This window comes from Leuciscus leuciscus, assembly GCF_965113295.1.
Source record: "Leuciscus leuciscus genome assembly, chromosome: 2".
Lineage (NCBI taxonomy): Eukaryota > Metazoa > Chordata > Actinopteri > Cypriniformes > Leuciscidae > Leuciscus > Leuciscus leuciscus.
In genome coordinates, this window is record NC_138726.1 from 34,705,093 (window position 1) to 34,728,878 (window position 23,786).

At 38.2% G+C, this 23,786-nt stretch overlaps 1 protein-coding gene and 1 long non-coding RNA gene across 9 annotated transcripts in view; one reads left to right on the forward strand and one right to left on the reverse strand.

The window, feature by feature from the left end:
* Positions 1 to 23,786, reverse strand: part of dgkza (diacylglycerol kinase, zeta a) — an 81,211-nt gene that overhangs the window by 12,298 nt on the left and 45,127 nt on the right. For 3 of the 8 annotated variants that reach the window (XM_082161759.1, XM_082161755.1, XM_082161758.1), the window contains 16 exons: positions 23,427 to 23,540; positions 23,103 to 23,243; positions 22,921 to 22,999; positions 22,730 to 22,785; positions 22,304 to 22,366; positions 21,946 to 22,019; positions 21,632 to 21,743; positions 21,342 to 21,541; positions 20,026 to 20,126; positions 17,568 to 17,647; positions 14,832 to 14,901; positions 11,742 to 11,782; positions 11,443 to 11,639; positions 7,521 to 7,622; positions 4,859 to 4,915; positions 80 to 114 (listed from right to left, as the gene is read on the reverse strand). In XM_082161759.1, coding sequence (XP_082017885.1) covers positions 80 to 114; positions 4,859 to 4,915; positions 7,521 to 7,622; positions 11,443 to 11,639; positions 11,742 to 11,782; positions 14,832 to 14,901; positions 17,568 to 17,647; positions 20,026 to 20,126; positions 21,342 to 21,541; positions 21,632 to 21,743; positions 21,946 to 22,019; positions 22,304 to 22,366; positions 22,730 to 22,785; positions 22,921 to 22,999; positions 23,103 to 23,243; positions 23,427 to 23,540 — 1,522 coding nt within the window. Of the gene's footprint in view, positions 1 to 79; positions 115 to 4,858; positions 4,916 to 7,520; positions 7,623 to 11,442; positions 11,640 to 11,741; positions 11,783 to 14,831; positions 14,902 to 15,837; positions 15,883 to 17,567; positions 17,648 to 20,025; positions 20,130 to 21,341; positions 21,542 to 21,631; positions 21,744 to 21,945; positions 22,020 to 22,303; positions 22,367 to 22,729; positions 22,786 to 22,920; positions 23,000 to 23,102; positions 23,244 to 23,426; positions 23,541 to 23,786 lie in introns of all 8 variants that reach the window. The other 5 variants (XM_082161753.1, XM_082161757.1, XM_082161752.1 and 2 more) reach the window with 3 other exon arrangements.
* Positions 7,630 to 9,988, forward strand: LOC309492755. Its single transcript, XR_014203691.1, has 2 exons — positions 7,630 to 8,127; positions 8,220 to 9,988. It is a non-coding gene; the product is annotated as an uncharacterized lncRNA (long non-coding RNA).

Consider the following 23,786-nt stretch of genomic DNA (forward strand, 5'->3'; position numbering starts at 1 on the left):
GAAACTCTGCCAAAGTTCACATGATGTTCATTCACTGAAGAGCAGAATGCAAAATTAGAGCACTACTTAAACTCCTTACCAGAGTTTGCATTGTTCAGGGTGCTCTTCTCAAACCTATGGGAGAAAAAGAAACATTTGAGTGATTGAAACAGTTGAAGTCAAAAAACACAAATCTATTAGAGGACCTCTTCACAGCATGTATCTGAAACTAAAGTTCTTGATGCACACTCTGTGAAGCCATTAATCTCAACTTGAATCATCTCCTGATGTTTTTCCTGATGAAGCTGTTAAAATAATCTTTAAATGGTCCTAGAAAGAAAGATTGCCTACAATGCATATGCATACACACTCTTTTATGCCCTTCTCAATATTCAGCATCTCAGAGATTTATTGAGCAACAGAATAATAACTTCAAATAAGCTTGATATTCTTCTCCTCTCAGAGCAAGATATGAATTGAGAAGAGAGCCCAAACTCAATGAATGTCACTGCAATTCTATCTGTGTGACATAAACAGTGTGACATTATGTCTGTTTGACTTCATATGGCACTGCACAGAATGGGCATCTTTAGCAGTGCATGACAGTCTGACTTGACGAGGTGCTGACATATGATATGCCACTAAAATACAGCGAGAAGGATTCAAGCAGACTCAGTCATTTTACCAGAATGGCTGTATGAGCTCTGATGACAACAGCCATTTCACAATTTGTCAAACAGATGACAATATCAGTTCCACTAATGTTCAAAAATCAGTGTTTTTTGGAGTAAAAACATAATAGAGTAAAAACTCTTTTCATTTAATCTTAATGTCATATCGTTACAAATGTTATGTTAATCAAAATAAAATTTATAAAAATGGTATTTAAATAATACGACTTATCTTGAACTTTTCTCCTTTACATACAGGCACTGTATCAAGCAGCATGTGCCCTATTCAATGAAGAGTGTTTCTGCTTGCTACATGTAAAATTCAAACATCTGTTTATTTGAGAAATATTACATCTAATCTTTGTTGAGATAAAGTACACAAATACTGTGCGAGCATCACTATGGGAAGCATAAAGTGATCGATTTGACAGCTTCTTTTTTAACTCCTCCCCCAACAGCAAGCGGGAAATATCACGATCAGTAAGGACAGACGCAGTCGAAGTCGAATACACCTATGATGATGATGCCATGGTTGACACTACACCTCCTCTCTGTCTCTTCCCCCAACAGACCTCCAGCTGACTGGAGCATCTTCTGTGTGCTCTCACCTGAAAGAATATTTGATCAAAGGGTTCCCCACCCCACACTAAGAAGACTGGGACATTAAGGAAAAGAGACAAGTGGCGCACAGGGCTTTGGATCCCGAACTTTGCTAGAAGCAGTGCAGGTCTGAGACGGGTTTCTTTGACAGAAACACACTACAAGGAAATATTTAACAGCCTCTGACAGAAGGAGGCAATAACGGGAATTCTTTACAAGAAAGGTTTGTAGTAAATGTAACTGGTATTTAGGAGAGGTCAGATCACAGTCAATTGAAAAACAATAAACCTGTTTCACTTCAAACACAATGCCTTAAATTGAGTGAGACAGAAAAAGAGGAAAGAAAAAGGTAAAGGGATTCATGAACACTTGAGTCAAAGCCACATAATACTGTTTCCATTGTGATGTGTCTACAAGTGATATTGTGTGTGTGTGTGTGTGTGAGTGAGTGAGTGAGTGAGTGAGTGAGTGAGTGAGTGAGTGAGTGAGTGAGTGAGTGAGTGAGTTTTAGCCTTGCTAAGGAATCTGAGTGTGTCCCATAATTAAAAGAAGTTCACAGACTCATAAATCTGGGCTGACTCTGACATGTCTTCCCAACACACACCTTTGCTGAATGTTTGCATGCCGCCTCCAGGCAGTGAAATTTTGCTCAGGTAAGTGGATTTCAGATCCCTGACTCATAACTCAAATCATAACTCTCAGCTATCAAAAGCTCTCTATCAATCATAATTTATCTTTCCACACACACACACACACACACACACACACACACACACACACACACACACACACACACACACGAGACAAATGATGTTCAAAAACATTGATCTCTGGTCAGAGAGGATTGTTCAGATCAGCCAATCTTTTCCTGTGTGTCTGAGAGTTCACAGTATCAATACAGCATGATAAAATCTTGACCATTTCAAACTAATTCACATCAGTGAACTTGCAGCGGTGATCGGCATCCACATTTATCTTCAGCCATATCCATTTCGATACAACCTCTTCTTCCTCAGATGGAAAAAAGGCTTGCAGCTGAGTTGGGACAGTATGGGGAGTAAAGATCTGATGATGTCACTCAATCATCTATGCATCACAAGAGCTTGATACATGTGCCTGGAATCAGGGCGAATGCATCTCTAACCATCATGTCCTTGAGGAAAAGCTGGTAACGGTTTAGTCCCCTAGTGTAAAGATCATCCAGTGTTTAAACATGTCTGAACCATTCCTTGGTATGTAACCCAGACGGCAGCTGTAATTACTGACGTTCCTCAGACTGCTTTCACAACATACTCACACACTCTAACATGCACCCTGCACACACACACACACACACATGCTCAACAATGAAAATATAGCTCAAGGCAGCTTTAATGGGGTTATTGAGTTTTTGCTAGCTGTAATTGCTAGTAATTTAGCACATTTACAGAAAGGGTAGAAATGTGACATTGGACCAATTATTCAATATGAGCCCAGAAACCCCTCATTAACTCTAGAAAAGAAACAGCGATCTGAATCCGGACCGGTCTGGCATTTATTCAGCCAGATCACCAGCTCCCACCAGTTCTCACAAATACGACAAATGGTATTTGCAAGTTATTTTTACTGTATTGATTGTGGACTGGAATGTTCTTCTCTAATCACCACTGAGATTTATGAGCAGAAGTCTTTTCTTAAAACAAAAACAGGTCTTAATGAGGGGTGCTTGATGGCCTGTGCTGTGAATAAAACACCAATAAGGAGACTTCAATATAGGAAGGTTCTTAGGGTCAAAGTTCAGCTCACTAGGGGCCAATGAGACTTTGGCAGCATGAGGATCTCAGCTTGATAATGAAGGCTGCGATGCCCCATTAAACTGCCCTCGCTGCTTTTGCGCATCTTTCCTCGCTTGCTTCTCCTCATCAATATAACCTTTATTATGCTCCTTCCAATTCACCATTTGCAGACACCACATTAAAGATGGTTAATTAAGCCTGCACAGGAAACAAGGGTTAATCTCTCTTGCGCGCTCTTGTTTCCTCCTGTTGTTAATTGCTTTGAGTATCAGTGTTCAGATGTGAATCTGCCTCAGAATGCGATCTCCTCATGGGCCCAGCTATAATTCCATTACAGAGGAAAACACAAATCCCTCATTTATGTATGACAGAAAAACAACATAAAACATGTATCAATTAATTACGGCTCTCATTCAAAGTTAAACCAACGACAACAGAAACCTAATCAATTTCCGTGGTGGACAGAGATACAGATAGATGCTGGTTTAATCAAACTTTAAAGCATCTTAAGCTGATCTGAGGTATTGATGAGATGTAGAACATGGGCAACAGAAGAGACAGTGCAGTATAAGAACAGATTGATGAGGTTTTCAGGCTGTCACAATTTAAACAAGCTGTCTTCGTGCTTGTCTATACCATGCTAAAGCCATCTCTTAAAGAGCAGTTCACCAAAGAATGAGAATTCTGTCATTTACTCACCCTAATGTCATACCAACCCTTTATGACTTTTCATCTGGTGACCATTTTGTTTAATTCAACAATGTTAATCACCACTTATTTTCAATTGTATGAACACTGTTCAAACTATCTTCTTTCATACTTCACAGAAGAAAATTTCATACAGGTTTGAAATGATATGAGGGTAAGTAAGTGATCTAAAGATTTTCATTTGTGGGTGAATTATGCCTTTAAGATGGGCCACTCAAACGCCATATTCCGTTGTCAGTGCTTTGACATATAGCATAACTGCTCCTCTGGTGACCTGAGTTTGATTCCTGGCTCTTGGTCCTTTGTCAATCCCATTTCACCCGTGCCACAAAAATACCAAAATATAACTTAACATTTTTAAAAAAACTGCCAGATTCCACATAATATCATCCAAATGCAGAGATAAGATACTAACAAATAAAAGAAAAGCAGGGTCTCAAGATGTGTTTTTTTTTTAAACTGAACTTCATTTAACTTGACACTACATCTTAAAAATGGGGTGCTCAAGCAAGATGCTAAAAAAGCAGAGAGACGTGCCACAATGGTCAAAGATGTCAGTTTAGGAGATGATTACATGGAAAACCAAAAAGCAGCACATTGGAACACAAAAATGCCTTCTGTGTGACTCTGCCCTTAGTCTTAAAGCAAACAGCAGTTAATGGGATGACAGACATCAAACCGGAGAATGCAAGACAAGACAAAACATGAACAAACCAGACTAGAAATGCCTATACTGGACCAGAACATGGCAAATTACTACTCTTTGCTCCACAGAACTTTGTGTGTACTTGTGTGCGATTGTGTCTGTTCTACCCTCTAAAGTCATGTCAACAGAGACAGCAGGGCCTAATAAGGAACAGAACAGGCTGGTAAAAATAATAATCAGCAACAGAAATGGTGTGGTCCTGCTGTGCTGGATTTAATTTCCTCATTGCAGCAATGACACATAGTGTACATAAAGAAGAGCCACCGGCTGCCAGAAACTATCCCGACTGGGATTAAAAGAGTCGAGCTGCTCTTTGAACGCTTCAACACTAACATCTATAGTAGCTCTGAGAAGAAACAACTGACAGGGTACAGAGAAGGGAGGAATACAGAAACGTAGTCTGTAAAGCTTTGTCTCACCTGCTGGTAGGTTTGAAATCGGCTGCTGTTGTATTTGAGCGATGAACACCCCCCACCCTTCAAAACAACAAAAGGATTAAACAAAAAACAACATAAATAAATGGGAATGTAAGATAAAATGATGACGATATTACCATAAACAATAATCTTTTGACATAACAGTGATACAGTACAAACTACATTTGCATTTCCCAAAGGAAATGGCAGCAAAGAAAAGTAGCATAGACTTAGGTTTTAGGCTTTGGTTCTGCATACTGTAAATAAAATGCTGAATTAGAGCTGCTTTGTCATTTTCATGACACTGAGCAAGCATATTGTTTTACGTTAGCTGCAAACAATTCACACATGATCACTTACACTGTGTATTGTTAAATTGGCTAGACATTGTTAAATATATACAAGAGAAAAGTGCAAATCAATATTCAGCATGCAAATAAATGTAAAAGAACAAAAGACCAAATTAATTCAGTATTAAAATATTGTGGTAACGTCACTGCTGCTACTGTGGCATTTTAAACAATCAACAGTAAATGGAAGATTTTCAAACTTACAATGGTCCTTTTAAAAAAGTATAATATGTCTGTTAAGCAGTTAGAGCTGAGTAAACTGTAGAACAAACCCAAATCAGAATGTTATACAGTACAGTACATGGCATGGAAAACATTGAAACTAATAAATAAATACATATAAGAACACACATAAAATAAAATAATAATGGGGGGGGGGGGGGGGGGGGGGGCATTGTGCGTTTGAGTTGGTGTGACATTTTGAGGACATCAAGCATGTGCATGTGATGTAATCCAGACACATTTCTCCATTAAAACTAGGGGTGGTTCTATTATCTCTTTTCTGGACAGATATTCCTCCCCTAAGGCAGGGTTGTGGCCCGGACCCCACTGGAGCGTATCAGTTCATGGCCAACACAAATGTTACATAATGGATCACAGACACTAGAGTTTCCTTTACAGAGATATTATTGACCCTAGGAGAAACGTAATAGGACCCAAAGAGCCCATCTTTTAGGAACACAAAGGAGCGTGTGAGTCCAGGAGAGCCCTCTGTGCTTTACAGAGCTGATTTCACACAAGAGCGAGATTTGTGATTGTGGTTTCTGACTAGAGAGCAGTCAGGCAGTGATATGCCTTACGTCTTCTGTGCAGTGAAAGCTAACAGTTCATGGCCAGCAGCTTTCTTGCATTTTTATCTGTGTAATATCTCTTGGCCAGTATCCAGTGGTCGGTTCTTTTCTCTAGGCTATATTTCATTATGAGGTCTGGGATCCTGTAGAGAATCTAACAGAAAACCTTTCTCACCCTCTCCAATCGCACATGCATATACAGTACGTACACACACATTTACATGAAGCAGAGCCGAATATCTTTCTGTCCTGCCGTGTAACATGAGGGATAGTTGATTCATAAACCACTTCCAAATCAAGCATGAAAATAACTCATCGCAAAAACTATCACTTCTGGAGACTTCTGCCTGACAAACAACATCTCCAGCAATAAATATATATTATAATTTTTTTTTTTTATAAAAAATAAGCAGGAATAAAGACTTATTACAAGCAAACATTAAAAATATTCAATGTACAGTATTCAATGTAAGCTTCATGTCATGTACAGTACGTGAAAACCCTAACTTTTTCATGGAGTCCTCATGAAATGCTCATGGGGAACTATTAAATGCATCCTTAAAAAAAAAAACCTTCATGAAAACCCTTTCATGACAGACTCTCGCTCTCTCTCTCTCTCTCTCTCTCTCTCTCTGACACAGAGTACAAGGAAAATGCTAAATGCATTTCTGCACAGTAATGAGATGTCATACTTTTCACAAAAATGCCTGGTGGCCACAGTTGCACACAAGCAAACACATTTACACTTATTTTACCCTTATAGAGGGGAGTGAATGCAATACTTTACAAATTAAAGGTACTTCAGCCATCGTTTTTTTATTCGGAACGCAGACTAAAAGATATGATTATTCATTAGAAATGAATTATAAAATCTAGCATTTGAGCTAAAAACAAAAGATAGTCACACTAATGTAGTAAAAAGGATGGTACTGACTCTGCCTGGATGAGCTACAATGGAAAGATTTTAAACGTTTCTAAATGTTTTAAAATAACTGATATACACACACATTGCTCTGCAGTCATAAACGACTATTAACGGCAAGTTCTTCCACATTCCGACTTGTTTGGGACACATTCGCTTTAAATTTTGTATGTAAATGTTAAAATAAATAACAAAGCAGTTCTAAATATATCTACCCCTATATAAACAGTGCAGCAACATCTCTACCATATAAGATATTTCATACTGCCGAGCCCTACAGAATGTATTATCAATAAACCATCAAGCCCCACTAAAAGAGAAATGAGAGTAGAGGAGTCAGCTCACTTTTGCTACAATTAAGATTAGCTAGAGAGGGTTTCTTTCACAGAACAACTTGAGATTCACAGATCAGCATCTTTCATAACTATCACAGAACTCAATACTATGCTTAAGGCCATACAAATGCAAATCAGGAAGAACTTTATAAGCTTGGAAAAGAAAAAAAAGAACACTTTTGTGTGTGACAGCAAGCTTGATCCATGTGGCTGGAGTTTGAGAGATGTGTTCTGGAGGAGCATAAACGTTCTTTCTGTAGCTCTTACCTGCTGAGAGCTGCTTTGGTTGATCTGAGCGAGTCACTGTGTGCAAGTGCTTCTGCCACAGAACTGTCACTGGAAACACGCTTCCTTTGGAGCTCTGCAGCCCTGAGGAAACAAAGACAGAGACACACACAGATACATTATCAAGAGGAATATATGGTACTATAACAGCAGGGCAGTCATTATATCTGCAGTCAACAAAAACAAATGCCATGGTCCAGATGCTAACCAATCAAAATTATCTGTGTGCTTGTTCTTTAAGGCTTGGAAGGCTTTGCAGTATAAAAAAGAAAAGAAAAAAGTAACATGCAAAGAACCACAATTACAGTCTGGTTAATACAAAACACACCTAATAGATGAGGAATATCTTAAAAAAATATAGAAGTAGGTTTAGATTTTTAGACAAACACATATTGTTTGTGTTTTTAGTATATAATAATAGTATGTGAGAGAAAGGAAAAGGAAGAGATGAAGGTTGAGACAGAGAGACGGAGTAAGATAGAGACACTATCCTTTGATCTCCACTAGTGCATGTATCACCCTGCAGCAGTCTGATCTCATTTGGTGGAAAAGCATAACCGGTGGAAAAACATTACGAAGACAAGAGAGAGTGAAATGAGAGAGTATATGAGAGAGAGAGAGAGAGAGAGAGAGAGAGAGAGAGAGAGAGAGAGAGAGAGAGAGAGAGAGAGAGAGAGAGAGAGAGAGAGAGAGAGAGAGAGAGAGAGAGAGACAGACAACATTTCTAGAGACTCAAAAAGACAATGCTTTCTGTCACTTTGTTCACCCAGGCAAACTCAGCACGTAACACCACAAAGGCTAATTACCTCTTTTTATTAATTTAATATTCCTTTCATGAGCGATTCTGTGTGATACTGAATTGAACAATAGCATGTTCAATGTTGGCTAGGCGAGAGATCGTTATTTCATGCCCAAGGGAGTTAAGGGATGTAATAATGCCTGCCAAACGCATCAACAGCCGTACGCCTGTGTGACTGATTGCCTATGTGCAACTAACCACAAATCAGGAATAGAAAAGTTGCCAAAACATTTAATCCAGAACAAAAAGTACCACTGATTGTTTGTTAAACAGGGTTCCCACACCTTGGTTACCTTTAAATTCAAGAACCTTTCAAGGACTTTCCAGGTCCAATACCCTTAAATTCAAGGACTTAATGTGGGGACACATTTGTTGTGTTCAACAACAAACGTTGAGGTGCCATCGTGGTAGTTTTGTGTATGCATAGGCCATGAAGTGTTGATGAAATAACACTTTAATCCGACCGGAATAATATAGTTTTTTTTTCTAGAAAACTTCTTGCACAAAATAAATTCAAGAACTTTCAAGGACCTGTATCTATGTATGTTTATTTTCCAACATTTTCCAGGGCCTCGGAAAAAAAATGTATTTGATTTTTTCAGATTTACAAACTTTCAAGGATTTCAAGGACCCATGGGTTGTGTAACCCTGGTTAAAGTGAAACATCCAAATAAAAGGAAGACAAAAATGGAAGGAGAAAAGGAGGATGAGCTGAGGAAAAAGCAGATGTTAATTACAAGAAGATGAGACAGAGTTCTCTGAAAGACTCTTTCGGTTTCACAAACATGTCATTAAAACTGCAGAAACTATATTTAAGTATCGACAAGGAAGAAAAAAATCCAAGCCTCTTGCAATAACAGACAAAGCGAAATGGACATAATGATATCTGAAATCGTTTATAGTGCTGTTTTTAAACATTTTACAAGAAAAGAACCCAGACATATTTATAAATGTATAAAAGAAAAACAGAATGTCAACATTTTGTAGCTTTGTCTGCTTGTGGTGCTTCTAACACAACAGATATAAAACAACAACACACAATTATCAAGCTAAACAAGACTAATTAAAGAAAGCCTCATCTTTGATGTGAAATACCCAGGTGGCTTAGAGTGAACCCGAGAAAAAGGGTGAGAGAAAAGGTAGTGTTTGAACCATTAAGGCTGACAAATGACACATTTACTGCAAATGCAAAGTAAAAGAAATACTTTCTGAAGTTCAAATACAGAGAGATAAAGAGCATATCAGTACATCTCAAGCATCCACGGCCCCTAAAGTCAAAAGGCTGACTGTTATCTCCCAATCACAGCACAGCACACATGACAGAAGCAGCATCAGGACTGAAAGTGCTCTGAGGGTTCACTCAATGTTTTCCATTGGGAGCCATAAACAATAGCTCCTATCCGTTGGGTTATACAATGACATACATGACATAATCAGAAGAGAGTTATGCCCAGCGAGCGACTTCTCTGTGTTTCAACCAGACAAGCTTCAAACAGCTGGGGGATGCAGGAGGGCAACGATCATTATACAAAATTCACAGAGATAACTATTCAATAACTCTGATCAATCAATACACTATTGTCTCTTTCTGACCAGCATGAGCTAGATAAATGAATAGATTTATTAGCAAATATCAGATAATTGCTAAGAACTTTTGTAAAAAAAATAAAAAAATAAGTTACAAGCTTCACCAGCAAAAAAAAATCAGCAATAACCGACATTAACCTGACTGGACCAGTAATGGAAATTTACGCTGCTCTTTTTTTAGCAGAGCATTCCACTAAGGTTAAATATTGAATAATATAAAATAAAATAAAATAAAATATCAAATGCACCCTCCCTACAGAAATGATGTGTGATGATGGACCTTAAGGTAAATATATTGATTTACACAAGACAATATCAAATTATTTCATCAAAATCTTTATAATTAAATCTTTACAAAGACAGAAAAACGAAATGCACAAAAAAAATCTAAATTACTGTCTGTATTCTCTTTCTCTGTCTTGAGCTCTCTTACCCCCTCCAAACACAAACACAAACACACACACACACACACACACACACACACACACACACACACACACACACACACACACACACACACACACACACACACACACACACACACACACACACACACACACACACACACACACACACACACACACACACACACACACACACACACACACACACACACACACACACACACACACACACACACACACACACACACAGGAGATTAACAGGAGCTGCGGTGCTGTATGACTTTTTCAGGCAGCTATAAATAGAGGATCGGATCAAGCTCTGCGCTGTAGGAAACGCTCTGTTTTATTCACTCTGTACTACACAATTATACACACACGCACAATCTCACAATCACATTATCATTCCCATATGCAAACATAGACATTCATGTATGAACCTGCCTACACGTGTGTATGTTTACTGTATATTAAAAGCATTTCAGAAGCAACAACTATTAAGTGCCCTAGGTGAATGTTAAACATAGAGTTCTCAGTACTTTAGAATCAATGTTGTTAATGTACTGTAGCATTTGTATAAAGCAGCTAAGCTGTAAGAAACACACTGCCAACAGCCGGCTCGATGCTCTAGCTCTACTGCTCTCTGTTGGCTGAAACTGCTGTCAGCTATCAGCCATCTGAGTAATTAGCTACTGATGATTATGAACATGTCTCCTGTACGAGAGTTCGTGTTAAATAACTAATTCATCAAAACATCATTATAATGAAAGGAAAGTCAAAGATTAGCTTAAAGGGATAGTTCACCCAAAAAGGAAAATTCTGTCATCATTTACTCGTCCTACGTTATTCCAAACTTGTACAAAGATATTTTGAAGAATGTCTCATTTGAACTGTTTTTGACCATATAATGGGGTCCCAAAACAAAATTGGACCTGATTGAGAAATTTCTCAAAATATCTTCTTGTGTTCCTCAGAATTTCAGTCATACAGGTTTGGAAACAAACATGAGGGTAAGTACATTTTTGGGTGAACTATCCCTTTACATACTGTAATGGCACTGGATACACTGAAACCGTGTCCTCTGTGTTTGTCCATGTGTGTATTTACAGTGTCTCACCTAGGTCCAGGTGAGTTTGGTGGCGAAGAGGAGGATGATGGGAACGTAAATTTATGTGGATCAGATGGGACATCACCAGAGGAGTCCACCAGGTCTGGCATGCCTGGCGATGTGCTGACCGTCTCTGTGACAACCAGTTCCGGGTCCAAAACAAACAGCTCATCCTGAGAAATCTCAGTCACGTAGTTAAGATGCTCCTGAGACAGACGGAAAACAATATGCAAAGTTTGTTTGTGAACACTCAAAATTGCAACATTTTAGTTCAAATTACTCTTAGAGGTATTCTATGGAGGACTCACTTGAGCTCGATCAATCCTGTAGAATCGATCAGCTGTTGTAGCTGTAAACACAAAACATAAATAAGAATCCAAATCAGGCCTCTGATTAGTTACCAGACCTTCAGATCAGGTCTCCAATTACACAACAGTACCCTTCAACATCTACAGATCAAACACTGGGTTATTTTATCATAATATGTTGTTACTTTTGCCTATATTTGTCTATTTCTGGGTGTTCTTGCTTATAAATTTCACCTTTTGATTATAGCCTGTGTTACTGTAGTCATTCTGTGTGTGGGTTAAAGTTATTTTAAATTACTTTTTAAAAACTTAAATAAATTTTGGGTTCATTCTAACCCAGCAGTACAGTCATTTTGTCAAAAAATTTTAAACAATTTTTTAAATGTTGGGTCAAACATTAACCTAACCCAGCTGCAGTGTTGGGTGAGTTACTCTAAAAAAGTAATTAACTAGCTACTAATTAAATCTTCAACAGTGTAATTACACTCTCTAAAAAGTACTGCATTACTTATTACTTTCTAAATCCCATATCAAACTCAACCAGTTAAACAATACAAGGATAGACATGAAACTGCTCTTTTAGTTCTTTCAAATAAATCATACACAATTGCATAAATTATCCTTGAAATTATTCTTCTCCATATTTAAAGGGAAAAGGTTATATTAAAAACATACATTTTAACATTACATGTTACTTTTAATGTTAAATCCACTATTGTTGTATATGTTCTATAGTCTTTACAGTATTAAATGCAATTATATCAGAAGTAACTAATTAAATTACAGAAATATTCAAAGTAATCCCTTACTGTATTTTAATTACTTTTCCATTGAAAAAATACAGTAATTAATTACTTAGCAATGCATTACACCCAACACTGCACAGCTGGATAAAAAAATTAAATAAAAAAAAACAGCACTGGGTTTCTAAAATGACCCGAACTGGGTACTTATATGTAACATAAAATATGTTTATGGTCGACACAGGTTAATGACACCCCTCGACAGGGTTGGCTGCAACAGATGTCAGTAAGATGATCTGAACGAATCAGAGGCTGCTACAATAAGGCATGCCAGGTATTTAGACCAATAGTGTTGCTGGATTTGTGAAGAGGTGTGGCACTCCCTCGTGTTGTCTTAATGAGCGTGAAAAGAGATGCTGCTGTGGGTCTCACATCTCACCGAAGCAAATTACTCCCAAAGAGAAAGCACATGCTGAAAATGCACACATAAGCAAATTCCCAAGAGCTTGTCTTCATACCTGTAAATAACATATTTGCCGCCACAAAACTAATGAGTGCACATGATTCCTCACGCTCTGGTGACAATTCCCCCCCCCTAATGCTGCCCTGGGGTACACAAATGTGCTATTCCATGATCCATGAAAACAGCATAACTTCAGCTTGAACTGAAACAAATTATTTGACAGCAACTTCATAACACTGAGCTGAGATCAGAAGTTTTTCCACAATCACTCTGTAAAGTTTTGACTAATTCTGCAGCTCTCTGCTCTGGTAATAAAGCCCTTGGAAGCTTTTTAGTCTTAAAATGAGGAGATGAGTTTTGCTCTGTGCCAGTGGGAAGAGAGGAAGGAGGGACTGGAAAGAAAGGATGAAAAAAGGGTGGAAAGGGTAGAAAGATGCATGTACTGAACAGGGGATTGTGATGTACTGTCATTTTACTGGTTTGACGTGTAGCCGTTTAGGATCTATGTGAATGTGACTCAGCTGTCACAGAGGAGTTGTGTACAATGATGACTGACTCCCCATATCTCGAGATACTGTCAAATGAAGTCTGATGGCCCTTTCAACACAATTCGAGTCAATGCTTCAACACACCTCTCAACAAAAGCATCACCTATATGCGAAAAGCAATTTATTTCTATTTATCATTTCTCATAGAATACATAATGTGTACAATTATCTTTTGCTCTAAAGAGTTACATGCATTGAGGGATCAATAAGGAGATAACTACAAGAATTGGAAAGTGGTCCACATAAAGGTCTACAGACATACAGGTATGGTGGCAATAATGAGCTAGTAGGATAGTGTTAAACAAACAATAAAGCCCTATTTAAAAAATACATACCATTCAAAGGTTAGAGGTCATTACAATTTCAATGTTTTTGAAAGAAGTATCATGCTCAACAAGGCTGCATTTATTTAATAGAAAATACAGTTAAATAGTATTACAATTTAAAATGGCGGTTTTCTATTTGAATATATTTTAAAACAGTATCACAACTCCAGTCTTCAGAGTCACATGATCATTCAGAAATAATTCTAATATGCTGATTTAGTGTTTTAGGAACATTTCTTACATTATTATCAATTTTGACAAAAGTTGTTAATATTTTTGTGGAAACCGCTATACTTTTTTTCTGGATTATTTCATGAATAGAGAGTTCAAAAGAAATTTAAATGCATCCCTTAATGCATCCTTGCTGAAAACAAGTATTCGTTTCTTTTAACAAATCTTACCCTAAACGTTTGAACGGTAGAGTACTTTAAAGGAAAATAAGAATAAATAAAGAATAGAAAATGTAACCTCTAATAAATACAGAAATGATTTATGTATGATCATGTATGCCACATGCATGACTGAGTGATGCCTCTTTCATAATTTTTCAGAGTTCCTGCTGACCTGCTGGTGTGACTTGGTGAAACACACATACCCACAGAGTTCATCATGTCAGACTTGCAGTTAATATGATGCCAACAGCTCCTCTCTCTTTCTCTGTGGCTGTAATTCTCTCCCACTGACAGTAATCATCCTGGCACTCCTTATTAGTGCTGAAATGTCAGAGTAGATTCTGTTCTTTAGTATGGAGATTCATGACTCTTTCTCTTTTCCTCTTTGGCTCACTTTGATTCTGTCACTGATAAGATAATATTTTGTTCGTCTGACTCATGGTTTTGAATCTCTGACCTTTCTTTGCCATTTTATTCACAGCAAACACCTACACTTTGTGCACTGATAAACACTCCAGCCCACATCCTTGAGGGCCACCATGACACACTTGCTGTTCAGTACCCCAGATCTGACTCTCTGAATTCTACCATCCAAACTACTGTGAAAAGTATACTCACAATCGAGAAAGCACCATTTTGGCGACAGCCTCTGAGATGACAAAGCCTTTGATTGGGCCCCGTCACCTTCCTGTGAATGAGAGGAGAAGGAAGTATGGGGTAGGAGATGGGAAGAGGAGAAAGGTAGATACAGTTCTGATTAGTGTCAGTTTATGCCACTCAAAGCAAATTAACAGCATATGAAAAACGTGACAGTTCACTATTTTCACCCCCCACACACACACAGACCTGTCATTATATCCTGTCACATCAATTAATCTCTTTCCTAAAGCGCCAAACTGCCATTTGAAGATATATGTCATGCAAAGTCAAATACAAACTACAAAGACTACACTCACAGAATCCACAAACACACAATAAATACAACACCTGCATGCACCATCACTATAAAGAAAGCTGCCATTCTCAACAGAAGCTAAATGTGATCGAAGGCATCCATCCACACAAAGCACATGGGAGCACTTAGGACCCAGGGGAAATATCCAGGGAACGAAGCTTTGAGCGAGTGGATTTAGCTTAGCAAGCATTTAGTATAAATTGTGCTTATTTGAAGTTTCACCCATAACATCTGCCATGAGTGAATGCTGTACTAATGAGGGTTCTCTTCACGTCTGAAAACAGACTAGTGTCTAGGAGGCGCTAGAGTGCTCTAATCTCAGAAAATGATGCGGGAGATTTCGGATGAATTGCCGAATACTCTGCTTTGAGGATCATGTTAAGCTCTATCTGAAAACAAACTCTCTTGCTTATTTGATCTCTTCTGAGTTTTACGCACTCTCACGGTAAACATGTCTGCCTCCGAGCCTATTTTTAGAGTACACAAATGTGCTGCTGAAGTTTATGTAGTTTGGGTTTGTGCAGGAATGTCCATCAAAATCTGACAGGCATTAGTACAAACAGAACTCTGATTGGTTTTCTAGATTCTTTGTCCAGGCTGTATTTCCAGTCTTGTTCCTGAAAGTGCTCCAGGTGTGCCTGTTTTACCTCTCACAGGTCCCTTACCCACCTGGAGCACCAGCCGCTGCAGAGATGGGTGACACGACACAAAGTCCTGCAGGAGACCCCATTACATTAGATACATACACACACAAAGCCCATCAGATCAGGCACACAGTCCATCAAGTTCAGATACAAATGCCGTCATATAAGATTTCTCTATCATTTAAAGTCTCCTTTGCAGTAGATGGACAACAGTATTTCTATGAAAATACCCTCCAGAACATGAATTAATGAGAGAATGTGAATTTGAGACTACTTTTCTTTTTTTAAGAATACCCTATTCTGCCACAGACACTCAACACAACCTTCCTGTCAAGGATTTCATTATGAACCGCTGCACAGTGTGTGTGTGTGTGTGTGTGTGTGTGTGTGTGTGTGTGTGTGAGAGAGAGAGAGATTTCCCCTGCTCTTGCCCTCCATATGAAAACAAAATCAAACCTAAATTTATAGTACATATGTCTCTAGACGAAGGCTCTAACTGGTTTGAAATCATTTCGTTTTCCAGCTAAACGTGAAGTTATTTGTACGACCAATGTTTCTCAATGAGAAAGTATGAATTAAAACAAGGAGAGTATTACATAAACAAATAAGATATTCTATATCAGGGGTCACAACGTCAGGAAAAAAACAAAACAATGCTAAATACTAAAGGTCACCTAACCAAAAAATGAGCATAGTCACAAAAGTAAAATATTATACAAACTTTTAAAATAGAGGAGAAAAGGCTTTGCCTTATTTTTAATTGTTGCCATCAAAAACTGTCAAACTACAGTATTTAATTTGCCACTTTGCAGAAACAAGCTACATTAGGCAGATGCTGACATAAATTCAGACTACATTATTACATAAGGCTGAATATGATTTGCAAAAGGACATTGTTTGTCACAATTTGTTTTGTCTATAAACTATTGGCTGGAGAGCATGGTATCATCTGAATCCAGGAATGTCAGTTTTCTTATTTCATATGTAGTTGTAATTTAGTATTTTGTTAATATACAGCATTATAACACATTTTAATATTAGATTTTTGGGTAACACTCATACAGCACTTTTTGTTAACATTGGTTAATGCTTTAGGTATCATGAACTAACAATGAATATTATATTTAATAATGAACCTTCATGAATAAACAATATACGTATAATTCAAAGGGATAGTACATCCAAATGCAAATGCAAATTGAACATAAGAGGATATCTTGAGAAATCTCTCAGCTTAGAGACTTATTTAAAAACATTAAAAATCTTAAAGATTCCAAACTTTTGAATGGCAGTGTATATATATATATATATATTTTTTTTTTTATGATGTTCCACAGAAGAAGAAAAAAGCCATACAGGTTTGGAATAACATGAGGGTGAGTAAATGATGACAGAACTATTCCTGTAACATTAATCTTGATTAAGAAATGCTGTAAAAACTGCTGTTCACTGATTTCTTAATACTTATTTTGTTAACTTTTGTTAATGAAGGTGTTGCTGATTTTTCTTTCTTATTGTACAATAAACAATTTTGATACTGTGTTGCCACTACACTCTAGGTCCTAAAGGACAAACCAGTTGAATACCACTGTTCTGTATCTGTAGTGCAGTGTAACTTCTCCCTTCTTATATTCTGAGTGTTCCCATCATTAATCAAACTCCAACACCTCTCTCCTCTTTACTCTTTCCCTGTCCTCTTCATTTCTCACTTTTACCCCACTCCATCTGTTAACCCCACCCTCTCATTTTTTTTACCTCCTGTAGTCTCTCGATGTGAGCTCGGCAGGTTTCCAAATCACTGTCTCCCGGGACAACGATGAGGCCCAGCGGAATCGCTGCAGTAAGGATGGAAAGAGACGAAAAGATAAGTTAGAACGAGCGATGAGGAGAAGAAACAGAATCTTTCCATCACTCTCACAGTAACAGTCTGCTGTGTGTTGTGAAAAACTTGTCCCACATTTTCCTCTCAGGAGATATACTTATCAGAAATGGAAGAAAGAGTAAAAATAAAAGAAAGACTTTTCTTAATCATTTAAGGTATAAGCTAATTCATCTCTATCTTTGTGGATATATATTTAAGCAGAAGAGTTGATGAATATGATTTATGGCAGTTGTATGAAACATGCACTGGCTCAGACTCAATCAAACTCAAACTAATCCACAGAATCCTCATGAAACAAGGTCAGACAGTAATAGGACATGATGGGGAGGATGTGGCAATTTTGTCTGCCCTAGAGTCTAAACCACTGCAGGCGTTTCGTGGACACATGGCTGCAGGCTTGTACAGTATGTGTCATTGAGAGAATATGATGAAATATGATGTTTGTGCAGTGGTTGCTGTGGGTACATGCATCCTCTCATGCATATGGACATTCTCAAGTCTAAGTCACTTTAGAGGAAAAGGGTGAAAGGCATAGAACCTGTACTGAAATCCCAACTGTAGCATGACACGCTCAATCAAGTTATGGAAGTGCAATGGTGTACTTTGAAGGCAGGAGGAGCAGTAGCCATGTCCTACCCCGAGCTGAGTCTCACAGGCTTCAGAGAGGTAAGGTAATATTTCTAAATTAAATGAGCATTCTCAAGAGGACGGCAAGTTTCTCTGACAAAGTGGGGAGCGAGGGAGTGAGAGCGAGAGAGCGAGAGAGAGAGAGAGAGAGAGAGAGAGAGAGAAAACGACAAGGGAAACAGGAAGAAACGAGCAGAGAGAGAGAGTAGCGAGATACGGGAGAAGTCTCTTCCATTGAGGAATGTTGGGTTGCTTAGCAACATCTGAACAGTCGTTTCTCAAATTCAATTCAGGTTTGTTCTCCGCTCTCTCTCTTTCTGTTTAGTTGGTGGTATTGTCAACGCTTTTCAGAAGAGTGAAGACTAGTGAGGGACAGCAGTGAGCAGAACAGACACAGGGAAGCATGGCATAGCTTTCTATCACAAAGGAGAGAGTACAGAACAACTGTATGCACTTGAAAAGTTTGATTTCAGTAAAACTAAAGCAATAATTTGTCTTTATAAAATGTCACATGAACATCATGTCAGAGAAATCAGACTAACAGGCCTAAATAAAGTGTTTGTAGCTTGGCTTCAACCAGCATTTATACATGTTACTCACACTACAATTGATCTTGACAGAGTGCTTCTGAAAAAGAGATCTGAGTGATGTGCAATGCATATTCAATAGTTCAATTATCTTATTACGCATTGTGTCATATATACTTCGACAGATAGCTTGACTATATCTGTTCATGAAGACGGACTTACTGTTGCACACACACACAAATATACAGACGTTCGAACACACTAGCAGAATACAACAAACCTTTCATACGTTACAGAGTATGGATTTTTGAGAACAGAAATGTGTGGCATTAACATCTCCGATGGATCGGCACAAAATAATCTGTCAAAACACAATAGCAGCATAAAGCTGAATCTGAACGTATTCTCAAAGACCCACCGAATTTCATCAGTACACACTATAATCACTCACTGTAGTGATGGGACGACACCTAGTGTTGAAAAATAGAACTGCAGCTTAACGGGATGGTTCAGTAGCAAAGTACCTAAACATTTAATATCTGACTGTTTAACAACAGAAAACCGTAATATCCAAACAACCGACAGTAATTTTCAGTGATACAAAATACTTTGTACTTTTCTAAAATCTTGCCATTTTGAATCGAAAATATGCTATAATTTATGTTGAATGTGATGAGACAAAGAGCTTATTGCACTTTCTACATATTAGGCATACGAATATGAAAGAACGTACGCATATTTTAAAGTCACCATGAAATCAAAATTGACAATTTTTTTAATGGAATTTTGCACCATTTGTTGTAAATGATTTATCCATGCATAATCTTTCATCAAAATAACTTGCAGTGACATCTCTTCTCTGATGACGTGTTCACTGGTGCGAGGGCGGAACATCCTGTCACTCACATGACATTGCAGCAATAGCAAACCACAACTATCCAATGATCCAATCAATTCCAGAGGGACAAAATCAAGTCCTGCTCTGCAGGTTTTCTTGTTCAAGAAGCTGTTTCACTTAGATGTCCATCACAATAGGGAAGAAAATACTATTGCCACTTCCGTTTCATGCCGACTTTTAAAATAAAATATTATTTGCAAATAGTTCAAATTGATTACTTTACAACTAAAATCATCAGTACATTTGCTGAACTGTAATGTTAATGTGTTTCATACTCACAAGCTTCTTTGAGTTTCTCCTTGTCGTAGTGCAGAGCTTCATAATCATGCATGCTTATACGGCTCACTCTGATCCGTAACCGTTCTGGAAATGGTTGCTGGCTACTGGATGGGAAAAGATTCCAGTTTGAACAATCATACAAACAAAGGATGTACAGCACAAATTGAGGTTTTCGAGAACAGATGCATGTAATAGAGTATGTTGGCTGTCTGCACTGTATGCACTGTCTTGGCTAGGTACAGTGTCTTGAACTTCAATAAATGGCATTGCTGTCGCCACACTTATTAAATCTGTCTCCACTTCAGATATTTCGCTTTTTAACAGTGGTTTCATTATGGGCATTTCTGCTGTCAATACAATGCATTCACCTCGAAGAGAGAGCGATTATCTAATTTCAGCAGGACTAAGCAAGATTGTCTGTCCTAAGCAGCCATTTATGAGGGTAATTTATTCACTTCGAGTTTCAAGGAAAAGAAATGAGAATGAGAGAGCGAATAAATCACACTAAATTTTCACACTTTCAGTAACAGCTCAATAGAGAAAGACATCAATCAAGCAGTTTAAATTTCTGCTCACTTGGCTTTTATTAAACAAGCTCATACAAAATACTCAAGTGTAAGTGTGTGTGTGTGTGTGTGTGTGTGTGTGTGTGTGTGTGTGTGTGTGTGTGTGTGTGTGTGTGTGTGTGTGTGTGTGTGTGTGTGTGTGTGTGTGTGTGTGTGTGTGAGAGAGAGAGAGAGAATTTTGGTGATTTCACCCCTCTAAAGAGCCATGCTCCTTTAACACTCATTCTAAAATGGCAGACCTTCTGTTTAATAGCATAAGCACAGTAGGGTGTTGCAACATAGTGGTACTGACGATAACCGTGATATTTAAAAATTAAATATTAATATCATTGTTAATACTATAAATATGATAAAATCATAAATAATCCAGCGAATTCAGTGGCAATAACATATTACTATGGTCACGATAAAATCTTTTGAGATGACAGATAAAAAAACGAGACACCTCCCTCACCCGAGGGGTTTTCAGATTCTGTTAGACACCCTATTTTGCACGAAGTGTCGATCAACAATCAAACTACACTCGTATTTTGAGTGTGATTCATTGACCAAAAAGAGAAAACAAAAAAGTTAAAGATGAATTTTAATGAGAGCATTATTATCTTTTTTATTTCTATAGATAATGCAATTTTATTGTAATAGTGAATTATTTTGTCCCATGACCAGTGTAGTGAAAATATGATATCGCAACAGCCCTAATCTACACACAGAATCCAGGAATGAGTGTGCTGTCACATAAGTTGGACTCACTCATTGAGCAGTGGTATAGATGTGCGTCTCTTGGTTTTCTGCACCATGTTGGCCTGGTTTCGCAAGGAGATGTGAATAACAGATGGCGCTAGTTTGCAAGGCTCGCCATCCACCTGCATGGGGATAGACTTAAAGGTGGTAAGGGTGACTTCACGGCACTGATTTAGCCTCTCACCATGACCTCCGACCTGCAGCGTGGCCTATATTCACAACAAACAAAGCAGGGAATGTAAATTAACAATGCAACTTTAAAACCTTACTTCAAACTTATCCAATCAGTTGAAACATACCAGTGATGTCATTGTGAATCCAATGACCTCAATGCAGCCATCATCATGACGCTGAGGCTCAAAGTCATGATGCTCACTTGGATTGCCCCATGGCATAGTGCCCGCACAGTACCTGCGATTAACATGCACATCAAAATGTACACGTCACACAAACAAATCTAGAGCTGAGTGACATGTTGAGCAAAGGTAAGAAATGTTTCTTGAGAACCAAATCAGCATACTAGAATGATTTCTGAAGGATCATGTCACACTGAAGACTGGAGTAATGATGCTGAGAATTCAACAAGTTGCAAAAAAAAGATTTTGTGCATTACCTGGGGATATTGAGGAAGACCAGGCATTGCAGCTTCAAATCCTGGACTTTCGAGGTCAAATCTGTGCCGTCACACTATAGAGAATGAGAGAGAGAAGAAAGCAGCATAAACTGAGTAAGTCAGCAGAACAAACCAACAGTCAGCAGAAAAAAGGTTTCAACTCATATTTAGACACACTACCTCTCAATGCTCAAGAGCCCAAAGCCCAAGAGGAAGAAACACAAACAAACAAGCATGCAAATACAGAGCCAAAAAAAAAATAAATAAATCCCAGCATATTCATTTGCATTTCAAAACACCCTAACATGCACACATATTTCCTCTCTTGTTCTGCACAAAGGAGTTGTTCTGTACGTACCACCACTCTGATGTGTTTAGCCAGGTCTTTGGAGCTGCCCATCAAGAAATCAGAAAACGCTGTCTGTAGAAAAAGGAAACAATATTTGCATTATTTGTCATCACCAACTCACTGTCATATTTATTAATGTTTCAGCTAACAAAGGGGTTTGCCATTATTATAGTTGTGAAGTAATGGAAGTAGTGAAAAAGCCTTTTTTCTGGATGGAGGGAGATCTGAATGCAAGCTTGGAGTTGATTTTAAGAAAGGGGTGGGGCTTAAGTGGACTAAATGATTGGAGAAGTCCAGCATACATTACTAGAAAAAGGTCTGTTGTTTTACCGGAAGTTTGATTAAGAATTACAAGGCCAAAACTAATTTTAAAAAATGACATACATCGAGGAATCAATGCATGCAATCAATCATTTAGAAATGTGTTTCACTTACCCCTGCATAAAACATTTTGTTTCTGAATCGGCTGTTAAATTTCTCAGGGTTGGCCTCTGAGAAATAAGACGACAAACCATAATTAATCTCAATAAGTACCAATCAATCTGACCTCATAGAAGAAATCCTTTATTCTCACACAACCGCTGTCTGGCAAATTAACAGTCACAGACTAGCGCCTTTACACCAACCTCGAGATTCGTGGAACTCTAAAGTCACATGAGCATCAAACCCAAGGCTGAAGTAATTATTGAACACGTCTAGAGGGAGCTGTGGAGCAGAGAAACATCGATCACTCTTCAGCTGCTTACATACTGAAGCAAACCAGTGCTTCTGACTGCATGTAAAACAGCACTGCAGGTGAAGCTCTTACCTTGTCCGTAACCTGCTCGTCTCTTTCCTCTGGGCCCGCATCTGGGTTGGGCTTCACAATAAGATTCCATCTATCCAGCTGTACAATATTCCCATCCTCAACGTGAGACAGGATTTTACTCAGAGGTTCATCTGTGTAACCCTACATGCATACGGTTGTACAAGAAATGCCCATTCAGCAAACAATGCTTACAAATGGATAGTGAGCAGACTATGTTACATAAATTACATTCAAATTTACTATGGAGGAACATGATAAAGTTGGACTGATAGTTTGGGATAATTGTGTATGAATGTGCAGATTTCTAACCCAAGTTTCACTCACCCCACCCCAGTTTAGCGTCCTAGCAAGGTCATTTCCTGTGCCCAGAGGAAGTACTGCCACAGCAGGAGAAGGGTTTAGCTGCAGCTGATCAAGAGAGGACAAGATCCAGCCCACCTGAAACAAAGCAAAGAAAGAGAGAGAGAGAGAGAGAGAGAGAGAGAGAGAGAGAGAGAGAGAGAGAGAGAGAGAGAGAGAGATGAATAAAAACTTCATTATAAAATTCATTAATAGTCCCTGTCACACACACACACACACACAAAAAAATAAGTTAAATAGATGATATCTTGTTTTGTACAATCACATCAACTCAGAAAACCACACAAGAAAAAGAACTCAATATGAATATCTGCAGTATTTAAC